Below are 21651 nucleotides of genomic sequence, written 5' to 3'. Positions count from 1 at the left end.
ATTGTTGTCAGGGGATTTGCGTGCCTCGGTGACCGTAAGAGCTATACCAGCAGGAGCTTAGTCTTCAGGTGGGACACCCAAGTTGGACAGGTCTGAAGGTAGAGGCCTGACAAAGTGCAATCCACTACTCCAGGTTGGGGTTGGACACATAGCTAAAGACCCATTTCAATGAAGAAATCATCGTTACTATAAGCACAGAAAAAAAAGTGCTGGAGCATGATGTGTACACATGATGCCCCCTTCACATTTCTGACTGCCCCCTCATATAAGCATGCCTAGAACCGCCCCTGCTCCAAACGCTCCAGATATGAATCAAAATCCTCATTTGAATCATTGTATTTATCGATGCGACTCACTGTCAGAGCCATGTTAGCATCCCGTGCTACTGCTAGTCCGACACGTGCCCGGTTCCTCCACAAAGTAGGCTACTCGTCAGCCTTACCTACGACCAGTGCACAGCCCTCCAATAAAGTCACCTCACGCAGTGGGCTTCTTTTTAAATCCTCGTCGCCATTTGTAATATATTGGGTTGGAGTCAATAACCAGACGAGGTGATGAAGTTACGTCTCTTTACTGTGGGGTTCAGAACAGACTCACTCACTTGCCGTCAGGTGTGCAACACCACGTAAATCGTTGGCCAATCAAAAAGCAACACTATAGCCATCATTCACCACTCTATTATACAAACATATTAAACAGTGGGATTTCTAACAATTGGGAATATTTGTGTCATGTTCGTCCTCAATCATAAAACATACTAAAAGAAAAAAATATTTTTCCCCCATCTTTTTCCATTTTCAATCCTTTTTTAAAAACGTCCCAGGGAGCCACTAGAGCGGCACAAAAGAGCCGCATGTGGCTCGAGAGCTGTGGGTTGCTGAACCCCGTATTAAACAAATAACTTGTTTTTCTTAACAACTTGCAATCTTTTCAAAAACTATCCATGCACAACAGTATTAGAAAACATTAAAAATATTTTAGAAAACAATAACTCTTTTGCTTGTCAATCAGTTTGAAATAAAAATAGTTCAATAATACACACAGTCATCATTCACCGGTTTCTTGATCTGCTTTGTGGATCTTTTCAACACAGGTTTAGGATGGTCAGTCACATCTTCATTCATGTGCTGCATTGGCATTGTTTCAAAGTCAGTAGGTATAGATGAAACCTCGGACTCAGCTGTTGCTTGTGTTGAAACAGTATCTGGAACCTTCAGCAAACTGCGACGATTGCGACATAGTGTCTCTCCTTCTTCAGTCTTCACAGTATATGATCGTGGTGATGTTTCTTGGAGAACAGTAGCTTTTGTTTTCCAACTATAAGGACTTTCAATTCTCAGTGTGTCACTTGGTGATAGTGGTAGGAGCGATTTGGCTGCTTTGTCATAAAACGACTTCTGCTTTAGCTTCCGTTGTACTTTTTCACTCTGTGTTGGTGTTGACATACTGGGTAGTGTAGTACGAAGCTTTCTGTTCATCAGTAGTTCAGAGGGTGACAAGCCACACTCAAGAGGTGTTGCTCTGTAGCTAAGTAGTGCTAGGTATGGATCAGAGTTACTATCCACTGCTTTCTTCAAAAAGTGCTTGAGAATATGTACTCCTTTCTCAGCCTGTCCATTTGACTGTGCGTACAGAGGGCTCGACGTCACGTGTCTGAAATCATAGTGGTTTGCAAATTGCTGCCACTCTTTGCTGTTGAAACATGGTCCATTGTCACTCACCACAGTATGCGGTATACCATGTCTATTAAATAAAGATTTGAGCTGCGTGATCACACAGTTTGATGATGTGCTTAATAGCAAAGACATTTCAGGGAAATTAGAATAGTAGTCAATTAAAACAACATACTCTTTGGCCTTCAAATGAAACAAATCCATTCCCACTTTCTGCCATGTCGTGAACGTCAGGCAATATCATGGGTTCTTTGGTTTGTTTCTGTATTTTTGAGATGTTGAACATCTGCCAATCATGTAGTCAATGTCTTTGATGATTCCAGGCCAGTATACAGTGTTGTGTGCTCGTCTCTTGCACTTTTCAACCCCTAGATGACCTTCATGGATTCTTAGTACTATATCCTGCTTCAATGTTTTTGGAATGACTATTCGGTTTCACTTCGGGTAAAAGTCCATCCACAACACTTAGTTTACCTCTAACGTGGAAGAACCGTGGACAGGAACGTGGAGGCCATCCATTCTGCATGTTGGTAGTAACACGCTGCAACTCTTCATCTTTTTCCGTTTCCTCAGCGATTTCTGGTGATTTTATGTCTGACACTGGAAGTACATCCTCTTCAGTAAGACTGATGCTGTTTTCCATGGGTGCTCTTGAGAGTGCATCAGCCCGTATAAAGTGCTTTCCAGGTGTGTTTACCGCTAAAAAGTCTTACTCGACACATACTATAATTGGTTCCTAGTCATTTGTAGACTATAGACTATTACTACCACAATGTGGTCAAACACTATCATTACAGTTACAACTTTTTTACACCAATTTTCATCTTCATCTTCAATCTTTATTACAGACCTTAAGATCCATTAAACAAATAAAAACACAATACAAAACATTAGTAACAAAACACTAACACATTGAAAAAACAAAAAATAAATCATTAAAAAGAAAAAAAACATAAAGCCCGAATGCCCTCCCAGTAACAGTTCGAGATGCTACCTCAGTAGAAGCATTTAAGAACTCATTTGTATACTCTAGCCTTTAAATAGACTCCCTTTTTAGACCAGTTGATCTGCCTTTTCTTTTTTTTTTCTCCTCTGTCCCACTGGAGGGGGTCCAGTCCGGTGGCCATGGATGAGGAGCTGGCTGTCCTTAGTCGGGACCCAGGATGGACCGCTCGTCCAGAGCCGGGACCCAGGATGAACCACTCGCCTGTGTATCAGGTGGGACATCTCTGCGCTGCTGATCCGCCTCCGCTTGGGATGATTTCCTCTCTGGCTCCACTGTGGACGGGACTCTTGCTGCTGTGTTGGATCCACTTTGGACTGGACTCTTCACACGGTTGTGTTGGTTCCACTATGGATTGAACTTTCACAGTTTCATGTTGGACCCGCTCGACATCCATTGCTTTCGGTTCCCTTAGAAGGGGGGGGGGGGGTTCGCCCACATATGCGGTCCTCTCCAAGGTTTCTCATAGTCATCATTGTCACCGAGGTCCCACTGGGTGTGAGTCCCACTGGGTGTGAGTTATCCTTGCCCTTATGTGGGCTCTACCGAGGATGTCGTTGTGGTTTGTGCAGCCCTTTGAGACACTAGTGATTTAGGGCTATACAAATAATCATTAATTGATTGATTGAAATGTCATCTTCTAACATAAAAATGGTTCCACAGTCCAGATGAGTATCTAACAGAACTGCAGCCAGGGTTCGTTAACATCCATCCATCCATCCATTTTCTACCGCTTATTCCCTTTCGGGGTCGCGGGGGGCGCTGGCGCCTATCACAGTGATTATGTAATTTTCAGACTCAGATGCCCTACACATAAACTTGTACATGAGGTTGCGTAGCAACGCTGAGAAAGTGGGCCCCCCAAAACTAACAAACATCTGGCTTGCACTGGCGCTTCTTGGGATTCACAGGAGCAGCCTCATACAATCATTATAAGCAACCTGCAGATTCTGAAAGCTTTTCTGCTTATACTTTACCCACAGGGGGGCAGTATACAAAGGAGTGCAATAGGCTCTGAATAAGCTGATCTTTACATAATTTGTACAATAATACAATTTCTTTCTCAGAATGTTGGCTTGGGCATACAGCATACGCCGTTTTTTGTATAGGTCATCATCATCACCCAATAGATCAGTAATGATGTGCCCCAGATACTTAGTTTTATCACACACACTCAGTACCGGTCCTGACAGATAGAATGAAGGAAAAGAGAGATCCTTGTCTTCTCTTGTTCTACATATCATGATGACACTATTCTTTGCATTATATTTCACATCATATTTTAAAACATAATCTGTACATGTATTCAGCAGCTGTTGAAAGCCAGCACTGCAAGGAGATAGGATGGCTAAATCATCCGCATACATGAGATGATTAACCACAATATTACCAAGTATACATCCTGTTCTACAGATATTGAGCTGGACAGATAGGTCCTTCATATACAGATTGAAGAGGGCATGGGAGAGAATTCCCCCCTGGCATACCCCGTTCCCAACCTTAAATGTTGCTGAGCATTTATCGCCCCATCTGATCTGCATGCTCTGATTAGCGTACCTATATGACAGAATTCTGATGATACCATAATGCACGCCCCTCTCTTTCAGTTTTAAAAACAGTTTCTGATGGTTGACTGAGTCAACTTGACTCTATCAAAGGCTTTCGACGCATCAATATACAGTAGCCAACTAAAACTGAGGAGTTCTTACATATCAATCAATTCTTTCAATGCATAGATACAAAAGTCAGTACCATGCTTAGTTTTAAAACCAAACTGATTGTCAGCAGTGGTAAGAAAAGCGCTTGAGCGGTCTAAAAAAGTTATCTCTATAACTTTAGAAAGTCTGCTTGCAAGTGCAATAGGCCTGTAATTATCCATGCTTCCCACCTTACCTGCCTTGTCCTTGATGACAGGCACCAGAATGACAGCCATCATGGAGTCAGGCAGCAGCCCGTGTGACATCAGGCCTGTAAAACATATGGAAAGCAGGACTGCTACTGTGGGGCTCGCATGTTTCAGGTGTTCTGCAGTTATATGATCTGGGCCACTGGCTTTATTATCAGCTAGCTGGGATATTGCTTGCAGCACCTCACTTACAGTGACTCCGACAGCCTCACAGTTGTGGGTGCTGCCTATATCAATGGGCTCACTTTTAACACAATTAAAAAGTGCAGAAAAGTGCTGCCTCCATTTCTCAGCTATGTTATCAGCTTCTGCTACACGCTCAATTGTGCATGGCAGCGCCATACTGCCTCGGTTCAAAGTGTTCACCTCTTCCCAGAATCCACCGATATTGCAATTAAGGAGCTTCTCAGCTAATGAGTCAGCTCTCATAGCGTGCTCATTTCGAATGACAAATGGAATGGCAGATTTGTAGTTCGAATGTGTTAGCTTCCTACGATCTAGTACCGGACGTAATCTAGGTCTGCCAGCCAGAACCCACTCACTGAAAGCTTCCTTAGCCGCAGTGTAATGCACTCGAACATGTTTATTCCAGCCTGGCTTCACACTGGATTTCCTGTTGGTGCATGTAACATAAGAACTGCTAGCTTCACACAGGATTTTGACAGTATAGTCATACATCGCACAAAGGGATTTCCTATGATTAATATCATTACAGTTAAGATTAGTACAAAAAATTGCATCTAGTGGAAGAGACATATTATTTAAAAGAGCATCAGTTCTCCTGTAATAAAACCGCACTTCCTCATCTGTGAGTTTAGACCAATCTAGTTTGGCCCTCAGGCTATTAACCTCCTGGGTCAACACAGGGAGACTGTCCAACTTAATATCTTATGTGAATGGAATATGGTCGCTCATAAAGACCTCATACACAATCTCCATGAAACATATAGCGGCGTGTGCGTCAGCCGTACTGACACAGTGGTCAAGCCATGATGTTGTATGCCAGGCTTCACTAATCTATCAGCGAGCAACAACCACTGACTAGATAAGGTGAGTGCATTTTCATCACAAAACTGTATACGGTGTCTTGCAAATAAAAAGCTGCCATCGGAAATGTCAGCATTCCAGTCACCGACCACATAAATAAACGTACAGTGATTATCATGTATAAAATAATTGATAAAAGAAAGTTTAAACATGTAGTCATCCTCATTGTCTTTACATTCATACGGAGTGTACAAATTAAGAACAATAAATTCCCTATTGTTGGACTTATACTCAACAGCAATACACCAATCAACTTCGAGCCTAATAACACTAATAACTGCATCATGCTTTTTGTGCCAGGGCACAGCAACTATCCTCCCTCTTACAATTTTCATCGATTGCCCACAGTGACTATGCGTTCACAGGTTACTTTGCGTGCAAGTTTATCAGACAGGTAGCTCACCAGTACCTCTGGATCGAGATAGGGAGAGAACTTAGTAGCAAAAACACTGACCAGTTTAGTCTGAACGACTCCGATATTACCTTGTGTGCCAGTCCCAACAATAAATGGCTTGGAGTTGACACGTCGTTTACCGCCAGTAACCCTTACCACTGGAGGGTCCCTCCTCCCCCGACGGTGCTTTACAACAGAGGACCATTTTGGTGAGGTTAAATGACATGGTAGAGGTATTCTTAAACTGTGGTACGTGCACCACTAGTGGTACGCCAAATAATCACTTGATCAAAATATAGTGTTGTATTTTTCTATATTCAAACACAGTGTTACTGTTCAAACTGTGTGTAATGTTACAGTGGCCAATATGATTAAATATGCATGTTTTTAATGAATACTTGGGCCTACTATGCTACTGTTTTTTAATATTGGTCATTATAGTGGTACTTGGAGAGCAAAGTTTTTTCTGAGGTGGTACCTGGTGAAAAACGTTTGAGAACGCTGATGTTACACCAAATGGAATCATTTGCTTACAACTTTGCCTTTTTGCAGTAGTTACTCTCTTGAACTGCAGACAATCTCAAGGGGAAAATGCCTTTTTTCTTAAAAAACGCAATTTACTACAATAAAGACTGTTGGTGCAAGAACTGAACAATGTGTAGTTTAACAGGGTAAACCAAAGATTGTCATCAAGGCTTGGGTCAAGCTGATTAGAAAAATAAATACTTATTATATACCAAAACAATGGACTAGTACAATAAATGGAAAAATACATTTACATACAATTCCATGGAACTAAGATATCCATTCCATCTAAGTTAATAATGAATAACAATGTTTCTTAAATAATTTGTCAGTAAAATTAAAGTGCTAGAGAAAATACAGCTGCACCACATTGGTCTTTTTTTTGCACTGATTAAACATTTCTATGACTTCAGCTCCAGATTTCTGTTTTTTTTTTCATTTTGTCTTTACGGTCACAAGTGGTGGAAAAGTGTACTACATCTGAGTACCGCTGTGGCTTATAACAGACCTCGGCAAAATAAGGCCCAGGGGCCATATGCGGTTATGTTGAGGTTTTCAATCTGGCCCGCCGGACATTCCCAAATATTTTTTTTTGTTATTTAAGATGTAAATTGTAGCTGCCATTATGATGTGCACTCATGTTTTCTAATGACCGTAAGTCTTAAACTACTATACAAAGTATGTTAATGCTTGGAATTTGCGCTTATAATATGGTCATCTAATTTGTTACTATGGTCATCTTATTAGTTGCTATGGTCATCTAATTCGTTGCAATGGTCATCTAATTAGTTACTATGGTCATCTAATTAGTTGATATGGTCATCTAATTAGTTACTATGGTCATCTACGTCACAGCAGCTCAGACGAGGCACCAAGCACTGTGGGTGGGAAGCGTTTCCACAGACGCGGAAGGAGATTTTCTCAACAATGTTCTAAAGCTTAGTGATACATACAATAGAATAGGAATATAATAAAAAGTACTTTATTGATCCCTGGGGTAAATTCAGCAAATATAAGATTTTAGGTAGGTTTATTTTGTACCCTTTGCGTTCATGTTTCACTATTTGTTGCGTTTCACTTCATTGTAAAATATGTCGATCGAAATGGGGTTACGTTTATATTTTGTCAATATTCAGTGTTTTATCCTTCATAGAAAAATTTAAAATTCCATTGTTTTTTAAGGTAGTCTGTCATAACGTTTTTACATTCAATCAGACATCATTGTGAGGTTTTGTATTAATGTCCCTAAAAATGAGATATACCGGCCCCCAGACACATTTTTTTCTCTAAATTTGGCCCCCCGAGTCAAAATAATTGCCCAGGCCTGGCTTATACACTAGGGGTCGCTCACCGCCAAACAATGGGCGGCTAACCTATGGTGAAGTGACACTGGCTTGGAGAAAGCGCTTTTACTGCCATCTAGTGTCTGCTTGGAGAAAGCGCTTTTACTGCCATCTAGTGTCTGCTTGTTAGTTAGGTTTTGTTATTTTCTGTGGTACTAAAAACCAACATATTTGTTTTCCAAACGATGCACATGGGTGAAAATAAAATATTTGTTAACATTCTAGTGCTCTATAGCAGACCTGGGCAATTATTTTGACTCGGGGGGCCAAATTTAGAGAAATAGATATACCGGTCTCAGGGCCGGTATATCTATTTTTAGGAACACAAAAAATGTCTGATTGAATGCTAAAAACATTATGACACACCGCCTTAAAAAACAATGGAATTTTTTGATGAATAATAAAACACTGAATATTGACAACACATGACCGTTACATTCCCTTTATATCAACATATTTTACAATGAAGAGAAACGCAACAAAAAGTGAAACATGAACGCAAAGGGTACAAAACAAACCCACCTAAAATCTGATATTTGCAAAGGGTACAAAACAAACCCACCTAAAATCTGATATTTGCTGAATTACCCCCAGGGGTCAATAAAGTACTTTCTATTGTATTCTATACATCATTAAGCTTTAGAACTTTTTGAAAATCTCCTTCAGTGTCTGTGGAAACGCTTCATGCTCACACTGCTTGGTGGCTCGTCTGAGCTGCTGTGACGTAGACGACCTTTGAAACTAACTGGGTGACCATAGCAACTAATTAGAATACCATAGTAACTAGGATATCATCCATAAGAGCAAATTCCAAGCCTTGCGGTCATTAGAAAACATCACTGCACTTCATGGCAGCTACACTTTACATCTTAAATGGGAAAAAAATGATTTGGGAATGTCCAGTGGGCCATATTGAAAAGCACAACGGGCCATATGTGGCCCCCGGGCCTTAATTTGCCCAGATTTACTCCATAGGGTTAAGATTACAAAGAGCATTTAATAAATCACTCATGTAATTACATGCTGATGCAATGTGAGGAAATAAGTCTTTTGCTGCAACTTTAAGAAAAAGCTACCGCGAAATCAGTCATTCCAGGTCATGGCAATCACAATAAAGAAAAACATGCGATTAATGAAAGAAAATGCAACTTTTATTTTTCTGGGTCCCAGGATGGTGTGTTGATGTATTGTTGAGCTGAAAAATAAATCTTTGTTTTTATCACACCGAGAAAGAATATTTACGTAGCAGAGAGTAGGAAATATTGTGCTACGACAGAACTGTTTTGAATGTGATTATAGTGTCAACAAAATATATACTAATTCAGCAAAGGAGTCACAAAGAAACTTTATATAGTTTTCAAGTATTCCAAAAAGTTAAATAAGTACAAGGTGTGTTCACATGATTTACATAATGAGCAATATACACACTGCCCATTTTCTAGTCTTTTTACAGGTGTTTCCACTCCCCATGCTCACACTATTCACATTAGATTTTTGTTCCTTTTAGGATCAGGAGGAAAAAGTTTTCTATTGGACAAAGAGCTGACAGACGATAAACCTGGAACACTTTTACAGTGCAGGATGGAGATGTTGGACAAAGTGAGAAAACACAATGTGACGTGTTAGCTGCTGGTGCTGCGAACAGAACATTAAACACAACATTATGATTGATCCCTTCAATCTACTGAGTAGGTGTTTCTTTACTTACAGTCGAGAACAAATAAAGACAGTGGGAATAAAGTTACTTCAAAAGGGTAGCAAGTCATTCTTCTGTGATTTCTTGTTATAAATTTGGTCAAATCTTTTAAGGCACCAGATACTGAATTTGAGCCTGATGAGTAATCAACAACACAGAAATAACCAACAACAAATACACAGCCAAGAAAAAATGGGATGTTTGATATCATCTAATGATAAAATTACCAGTGGGGGGGAAGCTGTGACAAAAGGAAACAATCTTTTTGGATTGAGGGATTGAAGTATGACTTTTACCATTCCTGCTTTAAAGCATGGACATTAAACTAAATAGCATGTGCCATGTTTTCATTATAAAGATGCTCCAAAATAAAATAAAGAGAATGGTCCATTTAAATAATTATGTTAGAACAAAACCCTGTGCTTATATTTCGTCAACAATCATCAAAAACTAGGCTACACTAAACTTTGTTTAAATAACCAGTGAGGTTTACAATGAAAATGAAAACATGGCAAATGACTGTATATGGACATCTAATAATATAATGCTTCTGGACCAACAGCATCATACTGAAACATACAGCATGGCTGCCAAAATAAAACATATACTGTATGACAGAGGGGGGGAATAAAAACCTGCCTTTAAGGCAGAGGGATCATCACCATACTGTACACTTTCTACAATATCAATGTCCGTTATGAATACAACAAATTCACTGAAAGGGATTGTTGAACATTAAACAATATCTCTGGGGAAAAAACAAAAAGAAAATGATCTGCATAGTAAGTTAAGAAAGCACATGAGCAACTTTTACTTGAAAGCAAGCGTTTTTTTTTTCTTTTGCTGATATGAAGTAGTATCTTTAGCAAGGGCAACAATACACAACTACAGCAAAAGATGAAGCTCCTTCCAAACAACAACACACACTTGTGTATGCCAAATAGCTTAAAAAGCCGATTAAAACAGTGTGTAGATGTGTAATGAAGGAGATAACCAGCGTGTCTTAATGTATAGTTTAGTTAAGATCAGTGAGGATGTTGTTTGGAAGGGACGACCAGTCTTGCGTCAGGTGATTACTTCCTGATGCGACATGACACAACAAACAGATGTTCAAACTACGAGCGAGGAACATTGCAACTGACTAGCTGATGCTCAGTTAACTCAGCGTTGCTGGAAAGCAAGTTTAATCAAATGCATACAGAAAAACAGAAAATGTATTAAAAGGACCATAATTTGAGCACAGAGATTTGTTTTGGTTTAACAGCACCTTCTCGTCGCAATATAGATGATATTCATAAAGAATCAAAGTGCTAAGAGCAGCTCCATTTAACAGAATAGGAAAATAAATCTTATCCTTGAAAAGAAAAAAAAGAACTAGAGGAAAGTTATTTTAAAGAGATTTTAATTTCTAATTGTTTAATATTCTAGTGGTTTTCAGTGCCATCTTTAGAATTTATTTTCCAGCTCAGCTAAAAAGAGCTGCTAACTTTTAAGTGTCATTGAAAAGAGCTATGCCATTTAGAGTACTTAACAAAACATGTTGTGACTTGTTTGAAGTTTCTCTTCTTTCCTCCCAAGCCAGGTACGTTTTGATGTTGTTACACAAACTTGAGGAACTCTGAGAACACTCAGACTCTTTATGAATAAAAACCCAGGTTGGTTTTCGGACAATTTTGTTTGTACTTCATTTACATCAACACAATTTATGCTGATTAGTTAGTTTTTTGTTATTTACAGAAAAAGGGGTGATGAGCTCCACCAGTTTATGCATTGAGTCTCAAAGACTGATCCTCTCTCCTCCTGGAGGAGATGTCAATGTCAATAGAGTCTTTACCCACAATGAGTCGCAGGCGTTTTGCCGGGGGAAGCGGAATGAAATCATCTTCAAATTCATTGTCAAAGTAGTCGTCATCATCGTCATCGTCATCTTCGTCATTGTCGCCATCCTCATCGTTCTCATCTTCAGATGATGGCTCAGCCATGATCTTTTGGGTCCGATGTCCACCATTTCTGGCATCAAGACTTTGCCCTGTGTCGCCATTAAAGGACACCTGGTCCACTTTCATCTGAGATATTCTCCGTGCGTCATCCTCTCTCTTCAGCTGGATCTTCAGCTTGGTGGAGTTGCTGTGGACTACCGGGGCAAAGCTGTTATTCAGTTTGGCGATGTAAGAGCTGCCTTTTTCCTTGTCATGGTCCTTGCTGAACTTGATGCTGATCTTGCTGGAAGAGGCGGGGTTGACTGTCGATGCAGAAAGACTAGAAGAACCAATGACGTCATTGTGGTCGTTGTTCTTGCTACTGCTACTGTCTCTCCGCCGGCGGAGCGTCAGTTTAGGGAGGCCCGTCGTGTTCTCCAGAATCAACTGTGCATCATAACGAGTGATCCGGCGCTTTTTCTTCCCCTTGTCTTGTGACCGACAGCTACTACTTCCCTTGTCCCTGCGCAGGGCTTTGTGGCCGTTGGTGACCCCATTGTAGTCCCTATGGCGATCAGAGAAGCTCAACAGCATTTTTCCGCAGTCGGAGTAACTGTTGGTGTGACCAGAAGTCACTGGCATAAACGACTCCCCATAAGAGCCATCACATTTAATCATTCGCTCGGTCCGTTTTCGTCTTGTGCATGTGTCTCTTTGGGCATAGCCGGGAGCTAAAGCTGGCTGCTCCATTCTGATCCCATGGTGGAGATACTCTATGTCTAATGGTTCAGTTTTAATGACTATGCCACCAGAGACTGGGCTCATGCTTCGCATTGCACCAGACTCCAGCTTTATACCAGCTGATGTTTCTTGGGTTTTGACCAGGGTCCTTGTAGACCTGCGAGTTCTGTATGCTGACAGGCAACCCTTACCGTGTTGCACAACTGGTAGGTTGACATTTTCCTTGGCAGCGTGACGTGTCAGGTAGCCCTGCGAGCCAAGTGTCTGCTGGACCAATGCCGTCCCATCCTTTTCCTTCTTTACAGTAACACCTTTACACAGTGACACCTTTGAGTCCCTGAGACCCAGCAGGCAAGTCTCACCTTTGGCCAACGTCTTAGGTTCTGTCCTCCTTCTGCGACTCCGCAACTGGACTTTACTTAGTGAAGGCTTTGATTGGGATTTTAGTCTCTTTGGTACCCTATTATTATTTACACGTCCTTGTTTTGAACATGAGGTAGTGAGGGCTCTTGCCAAAGTCTGTCTTGTTCGAGTCCTGTTTTTATACTTGAGGCCGGACGATCTTTTTCTCGCAGCTGAATGGAAAAGACAAAATGATGCAAACATTTAACACATTGTGAAACATTAATTTAGAGTTCACTATTTTTTTTATTGACACAAGGATGTTAATCAGTCTTATGTGGATCTGGTAATTTAAATTGCAACTGCATGCATTCTGTACATTACAGATTAAGGAAGCGCTTACATTGATGCGATTTTGGCGATTCCTGAGAGTCGACGTCTGTGTGGGAGCCTACTGAGTGACCGTCTGAACTCCTGTTTCCTTCTCCTAATTTTTTCAGTCGGTTCAGACGTTTGTCCGTCTCTCGCAACCCGTACTTGCTGTTGATCACTGGAACATCGACAGGCAGTCCAGCTTTAGATTTGAAAGCACCAGTGCCACGTCTGCCCAAAGAGAATAAAGAAGAAGCTTAAAGAAATGATAAAACAAATTTGACAAAGCTTGAAAACAAAATGTATTGACCATGCTGCTGTCAGAGACAAAAATCCTATTAAACACTGGCCTTGGGCAGGCTGGTGTTTCCCATGTTAATTTCTCTGTGGCGACCACACTAAATACATTTGACACTATGTGTTACAAATTACAGTATTCATGTTTAAGCGGACACTCCTAATTTAAATTAACTTTCAAACCGCCGCTTTTTGTTAGAAAACTACGGATCGTTAACTTATCGGTGCAAAAGTTTTTGCCAATTACAATTTCCGAATGCTTTAAGAAATATATTTGAAGCTCAATGCCCTACTTAAGTGTGTGTGATGATTTATTGGTGTTCTGAATAGTGTTGTCAAGAGATAAGAAAAATTAGATGAATTCCATCCATCCATTTTCTACCGCTTGTCCCTTTTGGAGTCACGGGGGGTGCTGGAGCCTTTCTCAGCTGCATTCAGGCGGAAGGCGCGGTACAGCCTGGACAAGTCGCCACCTCATCGCAGGGCCAACACAGACAGACGACATTCACACTCACACACTAGGGCCAATTTAGTGTTGATGAGATGAATTAAAATCTGTAATTAATCTCATTTTTTTTTCCATTTAATTGTATTACATTATGGTGGCGAATAAAAAATTTAATATCGTGCAAAGGTTTGTTTATTTCAGTATTTAGATTTACAAGGTGAAACTATAAATGACATAGGCTCATAACATACAACTCAATATACTTCAAGCCTTTTGTTTTATATAATTGTAATGATTATGGCTTCGTGTATGAAAATCTCCAATTGAAAATCTCAGAAGATGTTGCGTTTTCAAAAACTGCAAACCGTTGTATCAAAATTAAAAAGGCTTGACAAATCTCACTTTTCATGTTTTGATATCACATCAGTTTCACATTTGAAGTTGAATTGTCATGAATGAACTTTTGTACGATCTTCCTTTTTTTTTAGTTTCACCTGTATATAACAAAAAAATGCCTTGTAAAGTAATTTAATGTTTTCTGCTACACACGTGTGACATACGTATTATGTTACGTGTATACTGTAAGTCAGTAATAATCACATCAACTCAAGTACAGATTACACCAATAATGCAAAATATGTTTTACTACTTCTCCAACTCATACATGTGTTCAGACACAAATCATGGTGTTATGAATTATTAGAGTCCTCTTAGCCTGTTGCCTCCCCCCCCACAAAAAAGCAACAATTTGAGGCTGGCCGGCATGTCATCAATTGGGCACTCCCACTTTACCACATTGTCCGAGTCAGCGATAGGTATTACCATTGACGGAAGAGTCTCTCCAGACTCAAGCACTGTGGTCAGCCATTAATCTTGCTAGTACAAGGAGACAAGCAGCGTGTTACGCATTCTTCCCGACCTGTTGCCGTGTTAACAGTGGCGTAAAGTTGGGGCAGCAAAATGAGGGTACCAGCTGCACACTTGCACAACACAGTGGTCGCATGATCTACTTAAGGTTTGCATATACTGAAATACGTGCAAATTTGACAGCACACACGAAGCTGATCTACTAAACTTGTGTGCAGAGTACTTTCTTAGGTAAACAGGATGAGAAGCGCAATCCATTCTGTCTTCAAGAATATGCAGAATATAAACTGATCATCAGAACACCCACAACACTGGGAGAAGCTGCTAAAATAATGATTCAGCCGATCACTGTTCTGCTGGCGTTATTTTGCGTCTCTGTTTCATACGTGCAAACTCGCAGTCGCGCACATGACTGTGAAAAAAGGAGGTGCTCGTGCTGCAAAGACAGACGGACAAAGACTCCTCTGTGTGAGTCATCGTATGTGGGCTGTCAAAAATATAAACTGTTTGACATACCGTCTATTTAACAATATAATTTTATAATTTTACAGCTTCTGGATGATTTAAGGGGCTTATTAAAACTAATTAAATTGAATTTGCTGACTTTTTGTTGTTTTATAATGTTTGTTTTTCATGTAGGAAATGTATTACAATATGTCTCCTATAGGAAAGAAATGTATTTCGAAATGTATTTTTTTTCATTTGGTTCATTCCAGACGCATGAATGTGCTGCTGATGTTGAGAGGGTCCACTGCTTCCATGCAAAGTGCACAGTCAACAAGCTAAAATAGTTTCTGCTGTCTATAGATTGCGATTCTGCATTCCAGAAAAGGTGTTACATACTGTATATGATTGATGCCAGTTCAACAACATTGCACACATGTTGGAGAGCATGACAACATTAATGTAGAGGGCACTAAATGCCAGTAGTACAAACAAAAACCTTTAACAAGGCTGTCTGTACCATGTTTCAACTCTACATGTAGTCTTAGAAAACATGCAACACGCAGTATATTACACGCAATTTTAGATTTCATACGCTGTTTATCGCGTGGTATTTGGATTGTCGTAGATCAGACCCTAAATGCGCTAAACATGAATTATTAACTAATTGACACCCCTAGTTCTAAAATCTTTATAGTGGAAATGACCACTGTGTTTACTTAATAAATAGCATCTGACTTCTAAACCAATTGCTATTATGGCTTCTACTGTGGAAAAAAAACTGGCTGACTGATGTCTACATAACCAAAACAAAAACTAACCATTGCATGCACATTTACATGTGACTTTGGCCAGAGACATAAGGAGAATGGATAATGAAGGATTTGTCATCTATGGCAGTTTGTCTAGATGGTTTTCCTCTATATTTGAAATGTAACTTTCAATGGATGCCACGCACTGTATCTTTTACCATCACTGAAATATACTATTGATTGATATTGGACGATTACTGGCACCAAAACGTTTTATCTTCGACAGTAGACAAACTTGCAATAGTTTACATACCGTTCACAGGTGTAGCATTCACAAAACTCATTGTTTTCCCCAAAAAAGCCATCTCCATAGTAGCAAGAAATCTCTTCTCCTGGTTCAATATCTCTCAACACCTTCACACAGGCTGTGTCCCGCCCTGTCGACACAAACTTAAAAAAAACAAAAAACAATTGAGTATATTGCGTGTTTAAAATTTCTTCAGAATACTTTGTTTTAACAATTACTCAATCTATCCTATAAATTACTATAAAAAGAACTGCCTACCTTGCAGTTTGGGCGACAATCTGAAAAAGAAGTAGACAAAATAAATTTTGCACGTACTGTTGGCAGTATCACGAAAACAGAAAAAACATCTTTCATTATAATTGTAATTTCCTCTGCGGAACCAGGAATGTTTATTTATTAAAGGTGGTAAGGGGTTTATGTGGGAGGTTTTTATTTGTAGAAACATATTTAAAAAAAATAAATGCTATGTTTTAATTTAAGGAAGCTTCATTAAATAATACATATATAAACATTAAGAAGTTAAAACCTGAATAAAATGACAATTTTGCAGGAAATGCAGACAAACATCAAGGATCTAGAAAGGCAGGCAGGACAGAGAAACACAGAGTAGAATTAAACTGAATATCAAAGTATATATATATATATATATATATATATATATATATATATATATATATATATATATATATATATACATACACACACATATATATACATAAAATATATATACAGACACGCACACACACACTAAACAATCTGCTGTGCTCAACAGTTCGCTCTTCAATAATGTGAACCAAAGTATCTGAACTGAGTTAATTCAGTTACCAACAGTTACACAAGGTAAAAAGGAGGCTTCTCCGTGGGGAGAGGCGGTTATTTGTTTCAAATGGATAACGCACCTAACAGAGCTTTAGCATAAATGACCAATGAGGCCGCGATTTTAGAAAATAGTAACATGGATATTTTCCAAAACATACTGCAGTCCAGAAAAAATACATTTATGGGCTGTCAGATACATTCTGGCTAGCCAAAAACCTGAAAAAGCTACTACAGCTGATTCAGTGGCACATCATGTGAACTCTGCATTTCATACTGTCATGAAGATGCTCTTAAAAATCCACATTCACGTACATGGATGCCAGTAGGACAGATTGTTTTAAATAAATGCCCGTGACTAAACGGCAAAAAATGAAATCCGCACCCGTAGGTCAATAATTTCATTACTTGTGAGATATGGCGCACATTTTTTCTAACACATGCCAAAAAGATCGGCTATACTCGTACCATCAGTTTTTTTTGTTTTTTTTTAAATCTTCCGCATGGCTAGTTTTCCAAATGCTGCAATTTTAAGGACAAATAAAAAGTTACGCTGGTTTAGTTATGAATAGCAAAAATACATAAAAAAATATGTTTTTGTAATATTTGACATATATAATAGTATAAAAGGTCTAATACCATGGTTGATAAAAGCAGCAGGTCCCAACCAGAGCTGTGCACAATTTTTGCGGGTAGAATACATGACACTGAAGTCATTCTCTCCATGTCGGAGCAACATGTTCTCTTCACTTTCTGACAGCTCAGCAATGCATCCCACCAGGTACTCAATCTTGTCATTCCTTTTCCTGCAAAACATCAGGTACAAAACAGTTGTGAACATATTTAACTGGACAACCAGTCAAAGATGCAGAAAATTAATGTGGTACCTCGGTTTTTATATGTTGCACTTTTTGCATAATTCAGTTTTTGATCAACAAATGTCACACTTTTTGTGCAGTCTTGGTTATTGTACGGCTAAACATTGTGTGCAACAAACTAGTCATTTTTTGTACGCGTATCATTTTGCTGATTGAGTGCACTAACAAAAATCCCATGTGTTGGTGACGATTTGTTTAGTTATTTAATGAGTGTGTCTGCATAATAATAAGTCACCATAGAGGAGGAGGCTATTGAATTCAAGAAAGAACTTGATGAAGGTAGTGTCCGCATGGAACTTCCCTCTCCTTCTCTTCTAAGTATTCAATGAGAGGTAAAAATCATTCATAACTTACATGCATATTTTACATTCAAAACTATATTTTTTTCTCTATAAATGTATTTTCATTGAAAAAACAGTTTTTATACGATTCGTTTTTCATCGAACCATTTGGATCTGAGTGCAAAAATAAAAGACAGGGTAGTAATTTTTTTTTCAACATGGTTGTAATAGAGAGGGGCACAGAAATCCAGTCCCATAATGGAACCAGTGCCATTATGGGAATAATTATGACAATTTGTTTTATTTTGAATGTTTTGCCAGTTATTTAATTTAGATAATTGAAGTATTTCAATTACTAGTCTGTTTTACCTGAATGTCACAAAATTAATGTTCTATATTGCTGAAATAATGACAATTTGTTTTACTTGTGAATGTTTTTGTCTGTTATCATTTAATTTATATAATTAAAGTACTACCATTACTAGTCTGTTAAACGTGAATGTCACAAAATCACATTAAAATGAAAGGGCATTTTATTTGGAAAAAAATGTCACGTGTAATTTCAGGTGCAGGTTCAACTACAGTTTTTAAATTACAGATTTAGTACTAGTATCCGTTAAAATGTAAACGATACACATCTCTGGTGGTATGGCCTCACCATTCTTTTGTTGCCACAATTTTAGCTCCATTTTGCTCTGAAGAATAACGATTACATGGAAGTATCTCAAAGCCGCTGTCTGTGGCGAACATCCGCAAATATACAAAAACCTGTGAAAAACAAAGTTATGCATCGAGTGATTGTGCTGCTGGAAACAATGTAGAGCAGAACAAAATATCTTTACATGTTGTTTGAAAAGTTTTTCTTGAGATTTTGTTTTATGAACAAAAAGATTTCGGGACCAGTCCCCCGTAGTCAAAGCTCTGAACGCTTTCTCCAAGTTATCATGTTTTTTGAAGCGTTCAATGATTTCCTTCAGCTCCTCGTTACGTCCCTTGACTGGTCGAAATCTGTAAAACATACATGCAAATGTGTATGTAAGAGAATATGTGCAGCAACATTTAAACTTGAGGCCCACAGAGCAACATTTTTAAAATATTATTAAATAAAATAGCTGACCTAGTGTTCATTTTGTGTGTCTGAAACCCCAGGTATGGATCTAGTATAAGGCTTGTGGTCAGGTCATCATTCTCACATAACTCCTTAGCAGTCATTCCTGAAGTTGGCACATATCGTCTCTCAGCCTCCAGATTAGTGGCATGGAACCCTATTAAAGAAAATAACAGAGCCAAGCTAAAATGTGTAACTGCCAATAAAAGCATAGTTTCTTTTTTTTTTTTAAAGCCACAACTCACTACGGCTACATCTTCTGTTCCTCGGGTGAGTTTTGTTGAGCCGCAGGGATGCCCGCTGTGAATGCTGAGAGCGAGATTGGCTCTGGCTCACAGGTTGCTCGCTGGTCAATTTGCTTCCATGTCGTCGGCCATTTAATACCATGTTCTTGGATTCACCAAGCCACTTCATGCCCACAAGCCCCCTGGTCCAGTTGCATTTAGTCGCCAAGATGAAGAAACACTCTTGGGTTGAGAAGACTGGGGTCTAGAATATGAGCTCTTGACACAATAAACAAAATATATACTATTAATACTTACAGTTGTTAAATAAACAAGCATACAAAACATGGATGTGCTGTCATTTTCATGAAAGTTACACGAATATGTTTTGCCACTCGTTATAAAAGTTAATGTTTTTTAGAATTATTTAGAATGTTTGCCATTACATTAAAAACTATTGTGGCAGAAAATGAGTTCTTACGCATTAAATATTGAACTGCAGCGCTGTTTAGTGGCAATCTACAATAATGCACGAGTTTATTGTCTGTAAAAGTAACGTTTTGAACCATATCTCTGTGATACGTCGAAGTGTGCCTTATTGCGTGTTGGGTGTTCACGTCTCAAAACAGAACTCACTTTTGTACCAAAAACACACACCGGCGACAGTTTTTAAAAGCCTAGTCTACAGAAACAGGACGCGCACGCGCTGTGATGACCCCCGGAAGGCCACCGCGACATGTTATATAGCGAGACATGCTAATGCTAATAATGCTAATAATGCTAATAGCTCGTATTGTTTGCTAACAACTGCCGCGGCTATACAAGTGCTCTCGGTAGCATCGAGCTAACCATCATCGCCCGGTCGGCTCCGGCCGCGGTGGTTACTTTAGTTGCAGCAAACGCTGGTAGAACTCCACAGAATGATAAAACAAGCCCAACAGCCACATAATCACTCAAATGAGTAGCTAACACATGCAATAAACATAATAAAGCAGAACAATTCAAGTACTTGGCTGTTTGAGGATATTTAACAACCGTTGACTAGAATAACTGAATGTTACATTACGATGCAAGTAAAACACTATTATGTGCATTTCCCGGCTAACACTTGATAACAAATAGCATTAAACTTCATCAGGGTGCCCCTTAGCTTGGTGAGCTAACATCGGTGGGTAACAGAAACAGCAGCTCCCATTATCGATATATATGAATTAAAGTTCACTGAATTGAGAAATAGAACCGTCGATAGTGAGCAACACCCATCTATGCAGACGACGAACATTAAATGACCCACCTACAACAAACAATTGGACGACATGCTAATAACTAAGGTACCATTAGCTTTTGGAAACCAACATTCAGGTAGTTGTAATGTATCCTACTGTGCACAATTAGAGGTTGCTACAAGTCGATGAACCCAGGCTCATTTGGTATTTTAGCAAAGTACTTCAATCACAACAAGCTTAAAATAATTTTAACGCGATAATATTGTTAAATGCTCCCTTGTCAAGAAATCAGAAAGACACGCCAAATGTCTCCTACTCACCTTGTCAAATAGCCGTGTGACGAAGAGAACGTCCTTGAAAGTCATTTAGATTAAAAAGAGCACCGTAAACATAGCAGGAAAAGCCATTAAAAAAAAAAAAAGAAATTAACATTAAAATTCAAGATGGCGGACTGGCACGGGCGAGTAAGGAGAGAAAGGCGCAGCGCGGCTTCAGAAAGTAGTTCCCGGCGTACGCTCGACCCGTTTCTCACGCGTTCAAACGCAAACGATTTAGAGAACGCGCACGACATACAACGCAGTGTCATAAAATTATAGGTTGCACTCTGATATTAGTTCTACAAACGGACACAAATATGTATCATGGTCTTGGGTTAGCAATGGTCGGATGTAGACACAAGTGCCGCTGCATAAACAAACCTAATGACGCGTTCTACTGAGCTCCTACAGAACCACGCCACAACATGACTACTTTTACTTTGCCTTTCTTTTTAACTTATTAATTTCCTCTTTTGTCTCTCGGAAGTTACACTTAATGTCAAGTTTGATATATTTTATACAAACCATATATATTAGCGGTAAAAAAAATGGATGGATGGATGTGTATATATATATATATATATATATATATATATATATATATATATATATATATATATATATATATATATATATATATATATATATATAGGGGCAGCTTGGTGTTATAAGGGTTAGTGCGTGTGCCTCACAGTAAGAATGTCCTGTGTTTGACCCCCGGGCTC

At 39.1% G+C, this 21651-nt stretch overlaps 1 protein-coding gene across 3 annotated transcripts; it reads right to left on the bottom strand.

The window, feature by feature from the left end:
• Positions 1 to 9020: 9020 nt before the first annotated feature.
• On the bottom strand, positions 9021 to 21319 carry kmt5b (lysine methyltransferase 5B). Of its 3 annotated transcripts, none has more exons than XM_061887566.1 (10): positions 20930 to 21319; positions 19405 to 19662; positions 19169 to 19316; positions 18894 to 19059; positions 18710 to 18819; positions 17532 to 17698; positions 16335 to 16354; positions 16083 to 16219; positions 12993 to 13192; positions 9021 to 12822 (listed from the first exon to the last, which is right to left on the bottom strand). In XM_061887566.1, the coding sequence occupies exons 2-10, from the start codon at positions 19571 to 19573 to the stop codon at positions 11351 to 11353; spliced, it is 2589 nt and encodes an 862-aa protein (XP_061743550.1). In that variant the 5' UTR covers positions 19574 to 19662; positions 20930 to 21319; the 3' UTR covers positions 9021 to 11350. The 3 variants fall into 3 exon arrangements, with proteins under 3 accessions (XP_061743550.1, XP_061743551.1, XP_061743552.1); XM_061887567.1 differs by lacking the exon at positions 20930 to 21319 and adding an exon at positions 20678 to 20880; XM_061887568.1 differs by lacking the exon at positions 20930 to 21319 and adding an exon at positions 20020 to 20659.
• Positions 21320 to 21651: the final 332 nt, after the last annotated feature.

The sequence above is a fragment of the Nerophis ophidion genome, linkage group LG25, assembly GCF_033978795.1.
Source record: "Nerophis ophidion isolate RoL-2023_Sa linkage group LG25, RoL_Noph_v1.0, whole genome shotgun sequence".
In the NCBI taxonomy this organism is placed as follows: domain Eukaryota; kingdom Metazoa; phylum Chordata; class Actinopteri; order Syngnathiformes; family Syngnathidae; genus Nerophis; species Nerophis ophidion.
This window is presented reverse-complemented; position numbering and strand designations above follow the sequence as displayed.

What these genes read in the sequence shown, in the direction of transcription:
- kmt5b (XM_061887566.1), bottom strand. Translation starts at nt 19,573, where the DNA reads ATGAAGTGGCTTGGTGAATCCAAGAACATGGTATTAAATGGCCGACGA. An exon ending in GAACAGAAGATGTAGCCGTA is followed by an intron (nt 19,317 to 19,404) that starts GTGAGTTGTGGC and finishes TTTCTTTAATAG; the next exon opens with GGTTCCATGCCACTAATCTG. An exon ending in AAAAACTTTTCAAACAACAT is followed by an intron (nt 18,820 to 18,893) that starts GTAAAGATATTT and finishes TGTTTTTCACAG; the next exon opens with GTTTTTGTATATTTGCGGAT.